The sequence below is a fragment of the Pistacia vera genome, unplaced genomic scaffold, assembly GCF_008641045.1.
Source record: "Pistacia vera cultivar Batoury unplaced genomic scaffold, PisVer_v2 Contig408, whole genome shotgun sequence".
In the NCBI taxonomy this organism is placed as follows: domain Eukaryota; kingdom Viridiplantae; phylum Streptophyta; class Magnoliopsida; order Sapindales; family Anacardiaceae; genus Pistacia; species Pistacia vera.
The window spans coordinates 258,124-277,485 of NW_022196233.1; the positions used below are offsets into that span (position 1 = coordinate 258,124).

The following is a 19,362-nucleotide window of genomic DNA, read 5'->3' on the forward strand; positions in this document are numbered from 1 at the left end:
GTCCCTAAACCACGATGAAGAAAATACTTCATCGAACCCATTTCAGATCATACGTACATGCAGGTAAAGTCCCTCCATTGAGATATCCTAATCGAGTATGGATTCATGGAACGTCAAAATCCTAAACTCAATCTTCTACCGAATTGTCGATCAATATGTCCGGAAACTTGTCCTCACAAACTTACTTTGTGTATGACTAATAATAGACTCTGGCCAGAGATTCAGTTTCCGAAATTATCGTGTTCGTTGGAACTGTCGGAATCCGGATGAAGTCAGACGGTTACGTCCCGATCCATATTTCGAGTCAATGGATGTCCCTCTTGGACCATCGTTCGTTGTTTCGCATGCATGAACAACGCATGACCAAATAGGCTTTATTGTACGAAAAAGATTAGTCTCGACTTATACACCGTATGAACCATACGCATTCCATATCGGATCCGACTACAATGCTCAGGCAAAGGACTACATCGTGCACGATATAACCAAACGATAAACATTGACACATGCTTTACAAGTGATTGTCGTTATCGGTCACGTTCGAAAAACAGTTCACCAACCGTTAATCCATACCAATGCCCTAGTGACATGACTATCATCGTCATCCGTACTTATATCAACTCATGATATCTTTCGGAAGCATCGGGTGCCTAATGTACAATATAGTTGCCCAAATTTATATTGCTTCCGTAGGGAAACCTTTCGATAATTCATTTACCTATTAAATGAATCATCTGGACAATTCATATACATACTTTATTTTAAATGCATGACTGAATAAAGGAAGCAATTTACATATATGAATTGAAGAACTCTTTCTTCTATTATTTATGATATATATAGATACAAGACAAAATGCTCTGAAACCGACAACACGAATGGTTTCTAGGGCATACACTAATATACACTAACAGCACCTACCTTCTTTTACCTATAGAGAGGTCAGGCCGGGCCGTTCTTAGGCTGTTTGACCGGTCGGAAGGGTTGCCGGGGCTCGTGAATCGTGGGCTCCTATTGGGTTCAAATATGGCAGTCGCATACCAGATCAATCCAGGAGGTAGGGTGACTGGGAACTGATCGTGCAGATTCCTAGGTGTCCCGGATGGCGGCCACGTGTTCAGCGGGGATCCCCTCCTTGTTTTCGAGGCGGGAAAGTGAAAGGGCGCTCTGACTTTCATCCAATCGTAGGCCGCCACGTGTCTCAGTTTGACAGATTTTCCATTTTAAAAAACGAATGGGCGGACTGTTCGTATCCCATTCGCATTTTCTTCACCTTTTCTGCATAATTGTTTTCTCTCGTTTTCTTCATCTTCAATCCAGTTTTTCTTCAACAATGGTGGAATCTTCCGATGGACAGCAGCTTTTTTCTCGGTAAGCTTTTAATCTCGCGATGCTTTTCTATTTCTTTGCGTTTGTTTGATTTGCTGAAGTTTTGAAAAAAAATAGGAGGAAGCTTATGAATTTTTGAATGGTTTTGACTGGTTTTGAGGAGTTTATGAGTGTTGGAGAATTTTTGGATTTTTGGTAAGTTCCTGGCGAGTTGGCTTGTTTTTTGGTGTTTTTCTGGGTGTTTTGGACAGAACCGAGAAGACAAAGTCGTGGTTAAGCCTTATCTTGATTCGGCTCGGTCGGTCTGCCCGACCGAATCAAGTGGTTGACTGAGGTGAAACTTAGGTGGAACGTCTGGTCTAGAAGAGCGTGCGGAGTGGATTAAACATGGTAGTCAGTCGTCTGGACCAAATGGGTGATTTTGAGTTGACTTGTTGGTGAGCCAAGTCAAGTAGACTATAGGTTGAGCTTGACGACGAGTCGGTCGCTTGGGGTGAGCGAAGGGAGAATTGGATCAGGGGTTGGCTGGGTCGGTAGTGAGGGTGAGTGAGAGCTAGGTTTTATTCCTTTGTTCGGTCGGTAGCTCAGGCCGAGTAGTTGTTTGATACTTAGAATTTTTGAGTTGGAGCCAGGCTAAGGTCGTTCGGTCGGGTTGGATGATCGAGCCAGCATGTCAGACACCGAATCAGCTAGCTCGAGCGGGATTGTGGCGGACGCGGGGGATGAATATGAGCGTGCCCCTACCATGGTGATGATGCATGAGAGGGGCGTTCCGATGGGCGTAACAACTAGAGTTAGTGTAGCTGCCCCAAGTACGAGTACTCCCTGCCTGAGTGGTTCGGGTAGGCATGGGGGAAGTGGGGAAGACCCCGAGGGAGTTAGTAGTCTATCCTCTTCCGGTAGTGGCTCTAAGGAAGAGTCGAGCCAACAAGGTAGTGAGATTTTGACTAGAGATTATCCGCCCGTGCTGAAAGATAGTGATGTGTGGTGTATCCGGACCTTGTACCACATTCCGAGTTCGGTTGATATCCGCATGCCGCGATCGTATGAACGGGTTAACTGGGAGACAAAGGGCTGGATCAGTGTTTACGAGAAGTGTTTTCATGATGGGTTGAGGTTACCCGTCCCTCGCCTCGTGTGAGAGGTACTGAACCACTTCATGATTGCCCCGTCTCAGCTTATGCCGAATGCTTGGAGACTGCTAATGGCTTTGGAAGACTTCTGTGTTCGGAACCAAGTGAGGTTCGGGCTGCATGAGCTGATGTATTCGTACTTTTTTAAGGAGAACGATAAAGAGAAGGGTCAGTATCTGTTGAACTTGAGGCATGATCGGTCTCACTTGGTGACCGACCTACGGTCCAGTGACAAGAACTGGAAGGACCGATACTTCTACCTGAGGGGGCAGGTTGTTTTTGGAGAGAGAGGTCAGGGCGAGATCCCGATTGGCTGGCGAGCTACTGGTGAGGACTTAGTTGTTTCTTTTGTACTTTTGATTACTAAATCTTAATTGTGTTTTTTGTTTGCAGAGCTTGAGTTCAATCGGGCCGAGTAGAGCGGAGACCGCTTGGACATAGCGACCCAGAAAGTGTTAGCCATCCTATTGGAGCAGAGGGACTGGCGAGTAGTGCTAGCAGAGTCAAACCTGAGGACTAGCATTCTTTGGGCCGGAGTAGAGGCGATACAGAGAGGTACTCCATTCCCCTCGCTGAAGCAGACTTGGGACGTGCTTCTGAGTCGATACTGCAACCATATCATTTTTGGTGAGTCCGGGCTGAACCCACTAACCGTTGGAGAGTTTGCACTTGTAGAGTCACTAATGAAGAAATTAACCGTCCCGAGTGCGAGCGAATCCATCGCCTGACGCCGCGAGAAAAGGAGGAGGGAATCCTCGACTAGAGAGAATAGGAGAGTGGAAGATGTACTGGTGACACCGCCCCCACCAAGCCGTCAGCCCACTACCGGAGCAGGGTCGTCCCAGACTGTGATCTTGGATGAGGAGACTGAGACTATCACCCTCCGTATTCCAGCTTCTGCGTCAACTTACTCTAACGCAGCCTCCATGGGCAAATTGGCTGATTCTTTCCTGTTTCCGGCCGATGAGAGCCGTTTGAACCAGATGGGGGCGGTCACGGCTGCAGACTGGGGGGTGTCCCGCGCTTTCCAGGTAGGGCAGTGGTTTTATTTAATCTCGTTTATCATGGTTTGTACTAATGACTGTTTTGTTGTGCAGGCATTCATGAGCAGTTTACACCTGAGGAGGTCCATAGTGGCGTAGGAAAAGAGGATTCATGATGTGTCTAAGGCGAACTCCAGTCTGCGCCAGAGGGAGGCGGCAGCCTAGCAGGCCGAGCATGAGAGCCAGCAGCGTCTAAAAGCGGTCGAGGGTGAGTTAGAGAGGCTGAAGAGAGAGTTAGCCGAGAAGACTGTCGAGATTGCGTCCCTGAAGGAGCAGTGCCTCTCCATTGCTGATGATGCCATTACCAAGGCGCGGGGGGAGCTCATGCTCGAGTATAAAGCCGGGAACACTTCCCACTAAAATCCGGACGAGGACATCCAGCTTATGCAGAAGGTGTTGGAGGAGGGGGCTGAGCACATGGAGGAGCAGATACTCGATTTTGCTAGTCAGCCGGGACCATCGGTCATTGGGGTTGTGGACGACCAGGCTGCAGGGACGGGCACTGCTAGTGACGGGGTGACCGAGTCGGAGATAGGAGAGATGACTCGCATCGACGACACTTAGCTTTATTTCTGTTCACTTATGTATTTTGGGGCCTGTGATGCCCTCTCTTGGCGTGTGTGCCTTTTATTTGTATTTATGAACTAAGCCTATTGAGGCTGTTTATATGTTAAAAAACCCGCTGTTCTGTTTTTGATGATTTCTTGATGGGTGAATGCGTTGTTGATTTTGCTTCTTTGCTCATAGATGTACTAGTGGTAGTACTCTTGTGTTGTGCTGTGACTTTGGTGGGGCCCATTGGCTATATTGCGTACTCTCTGCTACACTAGGTCCATGATTTATCGATTTTTAGCGTCCTAGTAAGAATTCTTCATTCGGTCTGGCTGTCTGGTTGGGTAGCTTTATGAACTGGTTAGAGCCAGTCGACGATGTACATGCGTGGATCGGGCTGGCCGATCTAATGGTGTGACTCCATGGGTCGAGTAGGAGCGATTCGAAGGTGCAAATCCGTGGATCGGGCGGGGCCGATTCGAAGGTGTGATAACATGGATCGAGCAGGGTCGATCTGCGGGGGTGATTCGTGGATTAAACAGGGTCAATCCGAAGGTGTAATTCCATGGATTGAGCAGGGTTGATCCAAAGGTGTGATTCCGTGGATCGAGCAGGGTCGATCTGAAGGCGTAATTTCGTGGATCGAGTAGGGTCGATCTGAAGGCGTAATTTCATGGATCGAGTAGGGTCGATCTGAAGGCGTAATTCCGTGGATCGAGTAGGGTCGATCCGAAGGCGTAATTTCGTGGATCGAGCATGGTCCATCCGAAGGTGTAATTCTGTGGATCGAGCAGGGTCGATCCGAAGGTGTAATTTCATGAATTGAGTAGGGTCAATCCGAAGGTGTAATTCCGTGGATCGAGTAGGGTCGATCCGAAGGTATAATTTCATGGATTGAGCAGGGTCAATCCGAAGGTGTAATTCCGTGGATCGAGCAAGGTCGATCCGAAGGTGTAATTCCGTGGATCGAGCAAGGTCGATCCGAAGGTATAATTTTGTGGATTGAGCAGGGTCAATCCGAAGGTGTAATTCCATGGATCGAGCAGGGCCGATCCGAAGGTGTAATTTTGTGAATTGAGCAGGGTCAATCCGAAGGTGTGAATCTCTGAATAATACTTTATTAAGTTCAAGCCGTAAAGCCGATTGTCTCGGAGGAGGTGGATAGGCCCACTCATCCCTTTAAAAATAAGAACGAAAAGAAACAAACTTTTAAACAAGTGAGTTCACCTAAAAGTAGTAATGTTTGAGGTGGACTGCATTCCAACTGTTGTTGATGTCTTTGCCTTCCGAGGTCTGGAGTGGGTAAGCATCCTTCCCAGCTTCTTTGATTATCTTGTAGAGACCCTTCCAAGTGGGCCCGAGTTTCCCAGAATTGATCTCTCTAGTGTTTTGAAAGACCTTGTGGAGGACCCAATCGCCAGTCTTGAAGACGCTGTGGTTGTAGTGTCGGGCGGTCTGCTACTGGTAGATAGCATTGCGGATGCTGGCCTGCTCACAGAGTTCATCGACGGTGTCCAAGTTCTGGTAGAGGTTCTGGCTATTGATTTCTTCGTCCGCCCATTGGAGCCTAGTGGACGACATTGATACTTCTGCCAGGATGACCGCTTCAGAACCGTACGTGAGGGAGAAAGGGGTTTTGCCTATTGATGAGCGGGCTGTTGTTCGGTAGGACCAAAAGACTCCTTGTAGTTCTTCTGCCCATGCACCCTTTGCTTTCCGCAATCGCTTTTTTAGGGTCTGCATGATGGTTTTATTTGATGACTCGGCCTGGCTGTTGGACTGGGGGTTGCGGGGGGTAGAGAAGCTAAGCTTGATTCCCCACATGTCGTAGAAATCCCTGAAGCCTGAGTTGATAAACTGGGATCCATTGTCGGTGACGATTTCCCTTAGTATCCCGAATCTGCAGATGACATGTTTCCATATAAAATTTTTTACCTTTCTATCTCTGACTTGTGCGAAAGCTTCGGCTTCGATCCACTTGGTGAAGTAATCTGTCACAGCCAACATGAAGACTCGTTATCCGGGTGCGGTCGGTAGTTTCCCGACTATATCCATTCCCCACTTCATGAAAGGCTAAGGTGTGATGATAGAATAGAGTCGCTCGGGTGGGAGGTGCGATACATGAGCAAATCTTTGACAACTGTCGCATTTCCTAACATAAGCAACTGAATCAGTGCGTATGGTTGGCCAGTAGTACCCAGCAGTGATCACCCGATGTGCAAGGCTGCATCCCCCAGCATGGTTTCCACATTCGCCTTCATGGAGTTCAGCGAGAACATGTTTGGCTTCCTCTAGGCTTGTGCATTTGAGATAGGGACCGAAAAATGATTTCCGGAGGAGTTGGCCCTCATAGATGGTGAATCTTGCAGCTCTTGCCCTCAGTCGGCGTGCCTCACTCTTGTCAGCCAGGAGTTCGTTGTGCTCTAAGTACTTCACTATCGAGGTCATCCAACAGTCGGCTAGCTCAATATCCATTGTTTCTTCCATCGACTTGTTCGATGGTAGCTCCTTCCAGTTGGCTGGCCATTGTAGGAACAAAAAGGGGATGGATGACTGGGAAGAACATTGGATTGCTGAGCCGAGGTTGGCAAGGGCGTCAGCGTGAGAGTTCTCCGCTCTTGGGATCTAGGCGATGGAGAACTCTTCGAATTGGGACTATAGTTCTTTGACCAGGTTCAAGTATGCCGTCATCTTCGAGTCGCGCGCCTGGTAAGTACCTTGCAGCTAGTTGACCACAAGCTGGGAGTCAAACTTCACTTCCAGTCTCTTCGCCCCGATCTCTTTGGCTAGGGAAAGTCCAGCGATGAGAGCCTTATATTCGACTTCGTTGTTCGTGCACTTGAACCTGTACCGTATTGTCCGCTGGATGACTTCTCCCTCTGGTGTAGTCAGTATTAAACCGAGTCCACTTCCATTCACGTTACTTGATCCATCCACTGAAAGAGTCCACTTGGAGGGTGACCCGTCGCCCATTCATAATATCTCTTCCTCTGCTCGCATGGTGGTGCTCGGGGTGAAATCATCAATGAAGTCTACCAATGCTTGGGACTTGACGGCGGTGCGAGGTTGGTATGACATGTCGAACTCACTAAGCTCCACTGTCCACTGTGTGAGTCGGCCTGATAGCTCCGGTTTGTGTAGTATCTTGTTGAGTGGGAAGGAGGTGAGGACGACTATGGGATGGCACTGGAAGTACGGCCTAAGTTTTCAGGAGGCATGAATGAGCGCGAAGGCCAATTTCTCCAGTTGACTGTACCGTGTTTCTACGTTGACGAGTGACTTGCTGACATAGTAGACCGGTAGCTGTTTCGCGTCTTCTTCCCGAACTAACACAGCTGAGATTGCTATCTCTGAGACTACCAAATAGGTGTAAAGTTTCTCCCCGTCCACCAGTTTGGAAAGGAGCAGAGGGGAGGTCAGGTACCTTTTCAGCTATTGCAAGGCTTCCTCACAAGAGGGGGTCCACTCGAACTTGTCGGACTTCTTGAGTGCATGGAAGAAAAGGTGGCACTTGTTGGTGGATCTGGAGATGAATCGACTCAAGGCGACTATCCGTCCTCCCAGGCGCTGGACGTCTTTTATGCAAGCTGGAGATGGTATACTGAGGACTGCTCTGATCTGATCGGGGTTGGCTTCTATCCCACATTGAGTTACCATGTAGCCCAAGAATTTACCCAATGAGACACCAAATGAACACTTGGCTGGATTCAACTTCATGTTATATTTCCTTAGGACAACGAATGCCTGGCTGAGGTGGTCGAGATGCTGGTCGGCTACGAAGGACTTAACCAGCATGTCGTCGATGTAAACCTCCATAGTATCCCCGAGGTGTTCGGCAAACATCTTGTTAACTAACCGTTGATAAGTAGCCCTGGCGTTCTTCAAACCGAATGGCATTACTTTGTAGCAGTAGGTTCCCCTCTCTGTGATGAAGGTTGTATTTTCTTGATCGTCCGGGTGCATCAAGATTTTGTTGTAACTTGAGAAGGCGTCCATGAAAGTAAGAAGCTTGTGGCCTGCAGTTGCATCAACCATCATGTCAATATGCAGGAACGGGAAGGAATCTTTAGGGCATGTTTTGTTTAAGTCCATGAAATCGATGCAGACTCTCCACTTTCCATTCTTTTTCTTTACCACGACGACATTTGCCAGCCATTCAGGGTAGTGGACTTCTCTGATCATACCATTACTCAACAGCTTTTCAACCTCCTCATTAACGATCCGGTTGCGCTCTGGTGCAAATTTCCTTCTCCTCTGCTTCACTGGCTGGTGATCTGGATCTACTTTGAGATGGTGAAACACGGCTTCTGGACTTATTCCCATTATGTCGGCGTGGGACCAGGTGAAACAGTCTTCGTTCTGTCTGAGGAATTCTATCAGCTTTTCTCTTGTTTCGGGCCCTAGGCGGGAACCTATCTGTGTCTTTCTCTCAGGATCACCTGGGTGTATCTGTACTTCATCCAACTCTTCCATTGATGGTTGATCTAGCTGAAAGATTCAGCATGCATGAAGAGTGGTGGAGATGGAGAATGAAAGCATGAAGCCTTGTTTAAAAAAACGGTTTACATGCAAAGCTTGGATAGATTATACCTACTCCTTTGCTTTGGATTGATGAAGATTGCTTCAAAAGGATGAAACCTCCACACTTTAACACCACCTTGAGAGGATTAGAGAGTGGCCTGGCTAGGGAGAGAGAGCTTTTAGTTTGTGTTGAGTGAACAATGAATAATGAACAAAAATCACACCTTTGCACTTTATATACTTGGCTATTTTGCAATTATTATTTTCACTTCCAGCCCAATAAAACTTATTTTATAAGGGACCCACGAATTTAAATGCTACCCTTTGAATAATCAATATTATTCAAGGGCCCATGTAAACTAAACTAGTTTACATTAACAACCCATAATTTACCCTTTTACCCTTTAACTATTAAAGGTTATTTTTGTTCATCTCATTAATCTTAACACTTTAAGATATAATAATTAAATAATTAATTATTGCTTGACCATTTTAACCCTTAAAATGTCACAATTTGTCTATGTAACTATTACTATAGAATCCCGTTATTACCCTCGGAAGGTGCTAGCCCTCTTCGGATAATCATTTCTCTCTCTCATCATTCTCTAACTTCTCAAGCTATGGGTGTGACCATGTAGGTCCACCGTGGATTAGCCGTGAGCCTGTTCTGGATGAATCCGGAAACTCGTCCGGAGGCCCAACGACTATGGTAAACATCTAGCAATGTGCCATAGTCCCCTAACCCACGATGAAGAAATACTTCATCGAACCCATTCAGATCATACGTACCATGCAGGTAAAGTCCCTCCATTGAGATATCCTAATCGAGTATGGATTCATGGAACAAATCCTAAACTCAATCTTCTACCGAATGGTCGATCAATATTTCCGGAACTTGTCATCACAACTTACTTTTGTATGACTATAATGACTCTGGCCAGAGATTCAGTTTTCCGCATTTATCGATGTTCGTCTAGGAACTCGAATCCGGATGGAGTCAGTGGTACTCCCGATCCTATATTTCCGAGTCAATGATCCCCTCTTGACCATCGTTCGTTTCCGCATATGAACAACGCATGACCAAATAGGCTTTATTGTACGAAACATGATTAGTCTCGTACTTATACACCGTATGAACCATACGCATCCATTCAGATCCACTACAATGTCTCAGGTCAAAGGACTACATCGTGCACTGATTAAACAAACATAAATCATTGACTACATGCTTTCCAAGTGATTTGTCGTTCGTCGTCACGTTCGAAAAACAGTTCACCAACCGTTAATCCATACCAATGCCCTAGTGACATACTATCATCGTCATCCTTACTTATATCAACTCATGATATCTTTCGGAAGCATCCGGTATGCCTACTTACAATATAGTTGCCCAAATTTATATTGCTTCCGCAGGGAACCTTTTTCGATAATTCATTACCTTTAAATGAATCATCTGGATAATTCATATACATACTTTATTTTAATGCTGACTGAATAAAGGAAGCAATTTACATATATGAATTGAAGACCTCTTCTTCTATTATTTATATATATAGATCACGACAAAAACTCTGAAACCGACAACACGAATGGTTTCTAGGGCATACACTAATATACACTAACAAACTCCCACTTGCACTAAAGCCATTCGATGTTGTATCTCATACCCTTCTTCTCAAGATGATGATCCAATTGCTTCAGTGTCATCGCCTTAGTCAGTGGATCAGCTACATTTTCTGCTGAAGAGTCTTCAAATCAAAATCTCTCCAGCTCCAACGAATTCTCTCAAAATGTGTACTTACGCTGAATGTGTTTGGATTTTTGGTGTGCCTTTGGTTCCTTGCCTGTGCAATAGCTCCAGTATTGTCACAGAACATGCTTATCGGGTAACCATGTTCGGAACCACACAAGTTCAATTACAAACTTTCGCATCCAAACAGCCTCCTTCGCTGCTTCCGACAGCAATGTATTCAGCTTCTGTAGTGGAGTCAGCTGTGGTTGTTTTTTTGGAACTTTTCCACTAACCAGCACCTCCATTACATATAAAAATGTACCCCGACGTACTTTCTATCATCAATATCTGATTGGAAATCAGAATCTGAGTATCCTTGAATGTTTAACTCAGAACATCCATAACTCAGAACTAGATCCTTAGTTTCTCTCAAGTACTTAAGGATCGATTTTACAACCGACCAATGTTTCTCCCCTGGGTTTGACGATATCTGCTCGTAACACTTACAGCATAAGCTAATCAGGTCTTGTACATAGCATTGCGTACATTAAGCTACCTACGGTAGACTCATAGGCACATTACGCATCCCTGTCCTCTTCATCAGTCTTTGGACCCATCTCCTAGAAAGATGAAGACCATGAGTAAAGGGCAAGACCTCTCTTAGAGTTCTCCATCCTAAATCTTTTTAGCATTTTCTCTATGTACAATTTTTGGGATAATCCAATTACCCTTTCGTTCTATCTCTATAGACACGAATGCCAGGACATATGTCGCTTCTCCAAGTCTTTCATCGGAAGGTTTTGGACAACCAAACCTTAACCTCTGTCATCATGCCTATATCATTCCCATCAAAAGTATGTCATCTACATATAATATGAGAAACGTGATGGCAGATCTTTAACCCATTTGTATACACAGGCTCATCCAGATTCTTGACAAAACCAAACGATTTGATTATGTCGTCAAATCGAATGTTCAGCTTCTTGAAGCTTGCTTCAATCCATAAATGGACGATGCAATTTGCATACCTTATGTCTTCAGCAGAGGTACAAAACCTATCGGTTGTTCCATATAGATGTTTTCCTTAATAAACCCATTGGGGAAAGCTTTTTGACATCCATCTGCCAAATTTCATAATCATGGTATGCTGCGATGGCTAGCATTATACGGATGGATTTAATCATAGCTACAGGCGAGAAGGTTTCCTCATAATCCAATCCTTGTTTCTGAGTATAACCTTTCGCCACCAGTCGAGTTTTGAAGGTCTCTACCTCCCATCCTTGCCAACTTTTCTCTTGTAGACCCATTTACAACTATAGGAACTATTCCCTCAGGTGGATCCACAAGCGACCATACTTATTGGCATGCATTGATTCTATCTCAGAATCCATCACTTCCAGCCATTTTCCTGAATCTCTACCAGTATTGCTTCTTCGTAGCTTCTAGGATCATCACCATGATCTCTACTCCCACTAAGTAAGATCAAAATCTTGCTCATGTAGGAACCCATATCTCTCTGGAGGTTTCACATTCTAGAAGACTTTCGTACTGGAACCATAGTTCTGATACTGAGGTTCGCTGAGTGGACGTTCCATCTTCAGCAATCTGTTCTTGGCTCTTCGAACTCTTCCTTGAGTTCAATATTTCTTCCAACGCGCGTTCCTCCAAGAACTCGTTCTCGAGGAAGCGCGCATTTCACTGATCCAAACTCTTTGATCACTTGGGAAGTAAAAGCAATATCCTAAACTATCTTTAGGATATCCAATGACCGACCCTTCTCGGATTTAACATCCGCTTATCAGATTTAACCAATTTAACATAAGCTGGGCAGCCCCAAATCTTCATATAATTCAGACTTGGACTTTTTCCATACCATATCTCATACGGTGTTTTCTGGACAGTTTTACGGGACCCTATTAAGGATGTGCACAGCGTCTGGAGAGCGTACCCCCACAGAGACATTGGTAAGTCTGTAAAACTCACCATCGATCGTACCATATCCAATAAGGTACGATTCTCCTTTCTGACACTCCATTAAGCTGGGGTGTATAAGGAGGAGTCAATTGTGAGATGATCCCATTTTCTTTTAAGAACTCTTAAAACTCTGTACTCAGTATTCACCCCCACGATCTGATCGTAGTATTTTAATACTCTTTCCAGTTTGATTTTCTACTTCATTCTTGAATTCTCTGAATTTTCAAAGATTCAGATTTGCATTTCATTAAATACAAATACCCATATCGTGACATATCATCTGTAAAGTATATGAAATATTCAAATCCTCCCCAGCTAAAGTACTAATGGTCCACATACATCTGTATGTATGAGTTCTAAAAGTTCTTTAGCTCGCTCTCCTTTACTCTTAAAGGGAGACTGGTCACTTTCCTTGGAGACATGATTCACAGGTTGGATAGGGTTCAGAACCCAATGAGTTTAGGATCCCACTTCTCCAACTGTATTAATCTTCTCTCTCCTATATGACCCAATCTACGATCCATAGAATTTTAGGATTTGATTCAGATCGAGTTCTTTTATTGAAATGGTATTGATTGAAGCATGTCATTCAATTCTAAGACATACAAACCATTTTTATTCACAGCTTTACCAACTAAAACATTTCCAAAATGTATTGAACATTCATTTCCAACAGTACATAATACCTGCCTACACAAAGCAGAAATGAAATGATGTTTCTTTGGGGCCTTTTCAAAGTACAATACTTTAAACAAATTCAAAACATGTCCTGAAGGTAGTCTTAGTAGCAAGTCCCCATGGCCTCGCTGCAACTCGTGCCCCATTTGCCATCCTCAAAATGATCTCGCCCTTTGTCACCTCAGAACTATTCTGAAGTACCTGCAAAGACATACAAACTGAGAGTTGCTGCTGAATCTAATATCCAGGAATCTATCTGAATTAACCTTAATTCATATTCAATCATAAGACATTGGTTAATACCTGCTTTTCCTTTGCCTTTCTTCAACTGTTCAGGTATGAGACAGTTCTTCTTCCAGTGTCCATCTTTTCCACAGGAAACATTTTCCTTTTGCATCGGCCTTCTCTGCCTTTGCCGCTGGTTCTTGAAGCTCTTATTCTTGGGTCCAACTTTTGGACCTCTCTTTGGCAGCACTTTGGCTTTTTATTGGCCCTGCTAGTGGAGGCGGCAAAAAACATCCTCATGTCCCTTCCCTTTCACATTCTGTCTGTGAATTCTTTAAGCTCTTTAGCATTCAGAGAGGTTTCTCTCAATCCTATTGAGATTGTAGTTAGTTATAAACGTTTTAACTTGGAGGAAGGATTTGATGATCAAATTCACTTTGAGGCGGTCTGGCATGACCACCCCATATCCATCCAGTTGATCTAATCCATTGATCATTTTAAGAGTTGATCAGCTGAAGGTTCCCCTTCCCTCCCTTCATGCTAAAGAGGGATGCACACAATTCTACTCAACCACTCTTGGATTTTCGCTAAACACCTTGTAGAGCTATGAGATATCATAACATTTGAAACCTCTCAGCTTAGTTTTGAAGTTCTCTTCATGGAGGCAACATGTAATTTTTAGCCCTCCTACTATCCTCTCTCCCACTTTCAAGAGCATCAAGCTCAGCTTGTGGAGCATCTGACCAATATCAAGTGGAAGAGGTGCTTCTAGGACATAAGCAATTCTTTCAAAATCAGAACAATTCTAAGATTTCTTAGCCAATCTTTTAGGTTGGGTCCGGTTAACATGTTATTGTCCTTATCCTTAGGAGAACATGTGTGCCATTTTCATTATTATCACAAGAGAAACTGCAAAAAAGTAATTTTATTAGTGTCTTGTAATCTTTAAACCTTTTAATGCATAATCAAATTAGCTCCCACTATTTTATTCGAGTCCTACACTCCCTTAAATAGGATCCGGAAATTTTCGGTGATTAAATTTCTTAGTGGGGAATCATTTCTTATCAAATTCAATTAACCTCACATAATAGAATTCTTGGTTAATTAAGTCTAATAAGTAGGAAACTCTTTTCCTTTTATCACTATATAAGGTTTGATTCAATTCCTTGTCCTAGCTTCGGATACCTCACATAATAGATTCTTGGTACCCAGGCTAGTTAATCCGAACCATTGTGCTTTCTTAGGATGGCATTTTCATCATGTCCTCACATAATAGAATTCTTGGTCAAGTGAAAATATCCATCCAAGAACAAGATCAACTTAATTCTATGTATAAAGATTGTATCCCTCACATAATAGAAATCTTGGGATATTAAAATTTATATCAAAGAATTTAGTTACCACAATGGGAGACTTGGATTTAATAATTTTAAATTGGGGATTTAGGTTTAACCTTTAGTTAATTCATTTTAGCATGCCATGTTTAATTAACAATTCATACATACACATATATGCAATAATTAAAGCATGGGTTGACCATGGGGCTTTTCGAAAATACATCAAAGGCAAACTATTTACCCTAATACTATATCTTCGATTGGATCGTCATCCGGATGCTCTTCGGTTCTCGTCTAGCCGATTCCATTACATATTGGATCTTAGGCACGCAGGCCCGATTAAAATAAATAAATAAATTTAATTATTACAAGCCATTTAATAAAGAATATTACAAATACTTTTGAATATTTTGAAAACCAAATGGCGCCCATATCAACCCTCTAATCAATATTCATTCATCACATAAATAAATATTAACATCATACCAAATATAATAAACATTATTTAAAGGCATGAATATAAATATAAAATATATCTCATATATTAATAGATATTATATATATATTTCTGGTGTAATTTAATTATAACTTTGGGCCATGCAACAATTACACATTTTATAGGAATCATTACACAAACACTTTTGTCATATTCCACCCAAAGATTACTATTTAATTGTTAGCATCATTCAATACTTTTCACAAAAGTCATGCATGCATAGATAAGTGGGTTTTATTACTCCAAGAGTAATCATTCTATGACACAAGTTACTTTTAACTAAAGTAAACTTTTTATGACATATTTACTTTTCAAAGACAATCATGCCTCTTGCATCATCATTTTTTGAAACCATTCAAACAACCAAATTATTACATTTCAAAATATAATAATTTATGCCATGCAATGATGCATTATAAGATAATTTAATCAAATTAAACATCCTACATTAAATTTACCACAATCATAATAATTCATAATTCATCATATGAATGAATAATCCATAACTTTATGCTAACATCAAATTCCACCACTAAACACTTGCAACATTTGCATACACTTCTGCAAATATACTTTAATCAAATTAAAGATAACACATTTAGCATGTCAAAGCATAACCCATTTAATCAAAGATGGAAATGACACTGCATGAACTTTTTTCTAAATGATTCATCATGCAACATTTCCTAGAACATCATCATCAATACATGAATGAAATGACATTTTTATGGCAAAACTGTCATGGCCGAAATGACATATATGCATGCATGTAATTTTCAACACATTTCATGCATAATCATCCCAAACATGCTTTAAATCATATTCTAACATACCCAATATTAGAGCAAGAAGAAAAACATTTTTTCCAAAGATCAAGAGATGGCCGAGACATACACATGCATCAAACATGCTTATTACATCAAACAACTCATCCATACTAAGGCATGCTCATTAACCATTATCATCATTCAAACATATAAGAATGAGAAGAAATGAACAATACCTCGATCTATTATGGCCGAGACATGCATGTAAAGATCTACTATGAAAAAAACATTTTTGAACCATATCCTAACATCAAACTCAACCAAGTTTGATGAACATATGAACACTGGAAAATGCCATTTTAGCTTATAAATCGACATGCAAGAGCTTTTAGCTCTGATACCATTTAAGATTCAGCATGCATGAAGAGTGGTGGAGATGAGAATGAAAGCATGAAAGCATGTTAAAAAAAACGGTTTACATGCAAAGCTTGGATATGAGATTATACCTACTCCTTTGCTTTGGATTGATGAAGATTACTTCAAAGGATAACCCCACACTTTAACACCACCTTGAGGATTGAGAGTGGCCTTGGCTAGGGAAGAGAGCTTTTAGTTTGTGTTTGGATGAACAAGTGAATAATGAACAAAAATGCAACCTTTTGCACTTATATATACTTGGGCTATTTTGCAATATTTTATTTTTCACTCCAAGCCCAATAAAATCTTATTTTATAAAGGGACCCCACGAATTTAATATGCTACCCTTGAATAATCAATATTATTCAAGGGCCCATGTAAACTAAACTAGTTTACATTAACAACCCATAAATTTACCCTTTTTACCCTTTAACTATTAAAGGTTATTTTTGTTCATCTCATTAATCTTAACACTTTAAGATAAAATAATTAAATATAATTATTATTGCTTGACCATTTTAACCCTTAAAATGTCACAAATTGTTTTCTATGTAACTATTACTATAGAATCCCGTTATACCCTCGGAAGGTGCTAGCCCTCTTCGGATAATCATTTCTCTTCTCATCATTCCTAACTTCTCAAGGCTATTGGTGTGACCATGTAGTCCACCGTGGATTAGCCGTGACCTGTTCTGGATGAATCCGGAAACTCGTCCGAGGCCCAACGACTATGGTAAACTCTAGCAATGTGCCATAGTCCCTAAACCACGATGAAGAAATACTTCATCGAACCCATTTCAGATCATACGTACCATGCAGGTAAAGTCCCTCCATTGAGATATCCTAATCGAGTATGGATTCATGGAACGTCAAAATCCTAAACTCAATCTTCTACCGAATTGTCGATCAATATGTCCGGAACTTGTCATCACAACTACTTTTTTATGACTATAATAGACTCTGGCCAGAGATCAGTTCCGACATTTACGATGTTCGTCTAGGAACTCGAATCCGGATGGAGTCAGCGGTACTCCCGATCCTATTTTCCGAGTCAATGGATCCCCTCTTGACCATCGTTCGTTTCCGCATATGAACAACGCATGACCAAATAGCTTTATTGTCGAAACATGATTAGTCTCGTACTTATACACCGTATGAACCATACGCATCCATATTAGATCCGACTACAATGTCTCAGGTCAAGACTACATCGTGCACTGATATACCAACGATAAATCATTGACTACATGCTTTTCCAAGTGATTTGTCGTTATTCGGTCACGTTCGAAAATAGTTCACCAACCGTTAATCCACCTACCCTAGTGACATGACTATCATCGTCATCCGTACTTATATCAACTCATGATATCTTTCGGAAGCATCCGGTATGCCTACTGTACAATATAGTTGCCCAATTTATTGCTTCCGCAGGGAACCTTTTTCGATAATTCATTTACCTATTAAATGAACTCTCTGAGACTTCATATACATACTTTATTTTAAATGCATGACTGAATAAAGGAAGCAATTTACATATATGAATTGAAGAACTCTTTCTTCTATTATTTATGATATATATAGATACAAGACAAAATACTCTGAAACCGACAACACGAATGGTTTCTAGGGCATACACTAATATACACTAACACTAGCTCGGTCGGAAAGGTTCAATGAGACTGTAGTTACTATGAAGCGTTATCCATGCCCTTGAAGGTGTTCTTGTAACAATCTCTGGAAGCTTTCGGGTCGCCCTTGATTTCTCGTACTCCCTATTTGGTAGAAAACCTGATTGTTTGGTGGAAAGTTGATGGGACTGCTCGCATATTGTGGATCCAGGGTCGGCCCAAGATAACATTGTAGGGTGAAAGGGCGTCTATCAGCAGGAAGAATATCTGTCTGTTTACTCCACTGGCATAGATAGGAAGGACTATCTCTCCGATAGTGTACTTCTACTTAGAACTAAAACCAACTAGTAGGGTCGGCCTTCTGTTGATGTTTTCTTCTTCTAAACCCATAGTTTTTACTACTGCAAGGAACAGAATGTTTGCTGATGACCCTCCGTCTACGAACACCCTCTTCACAAGAATATTGGCGATTTGGTGAGAGATGACTAGAGCATCATGATGAGGGGCAACCTAGGTGATCGGCTCGTCGTCTTCGAACTGAATTACCTGATGGGAGTGTGACCGAGAAACTGGGCGGATTGACTGTATCTCATGGTGGCTGCTAGCCCTGGCGTATCGTTTGGCTGATGAATAACTTACCCCGCTGATTTCTGACCCCCTAGAGATGAGTGAGCAGAAGCCTTTTGGCGTGGACTCTCGCGGGGGTGGAGAAGTTTCTTTACTGCTTTTCTGGCTAATGGTGTGCTTTCCTTTATCAGTCAGCAGATCTCGGAGATGTCCCCTCTTCAATAGCGTGGCAACCTCTAAACGCAGGGCAATGCAATCCGGGGTGTTATGTCCATGGTCGCCGTGAAACTCATACCACTTAGTTATGTCTCTTCTTGCTTCGGCATTGAGCTTGCCTGGCCATCTAACACTGGATCCCATTCCTTTCATGATCGCCACCACTTGGGCGGGTTCGACGTTCAGGTTGTAGTCTGGTATCTTGTATCGGCTTGATCCAATCTGTCTGTTATCTTTCTGGGTGGCTGACGGTCGTATTGTGGCTGGCGGTCATATGGTTTCCTAACTTTGTTCAAATGACGCGCTGGGGGTTGGTAGCGGGTTTCGGTCGGTCTGGCATCTGGCCTCCTATCATTCTGCCTCGGGTCGTACCTGACGTGGATTACTCGATTCATCTCATCTTCTTCCCACCTTATTTGTATCACCACTCTAGTCAGGGCATCTTCTATCGTTGTGCAGCCAAGCTTCGTCAATTCTTTGTACAATTCCCCATCCGGGAGGAGGCCTTTCCTGAATGCGTCTACAGCTGTCTCGGGGTTGCAAGCAGGAATGAAAATTTTCTCCTTGTTGAATCTGCTGACGTACTATCTCAGTGGTTCTCCCCTTTTTCTGGTATACTCTGTATAGATCGGCCGACAATTTCTTGAGCTTCTTACTGCTGGCGAATTGCTCCACAAAGGTGTCAGTGAGTTGTGCAAATGAGTCAATGGAACCGTTTAGGAGATTTGTGTACCACTGAAGTGCTGG

At 42.7% G+C, this 19,362-nt stretch overlaps 1 protein-coding gene across 1 annotated transcript; it reads right to left on the reverse strand.

Moving 5' to 3' along the window:
• Positions 1–18,342: 18,342 nt before the first annotated feature.
• On the reverse strand, positions 18,343–18,768 carry LOC116142402. Its single transcript, XM_031427819.1, has one exon. It carries the CDS (start codon positions 18,766–18,768, stop codon positions 18,343–18,345), a length of 426 nt encoding a protein of 141 aa, XP_031283679.1.
• Positions 18,769–19,362: the final 594 nt, after the last annotated feature.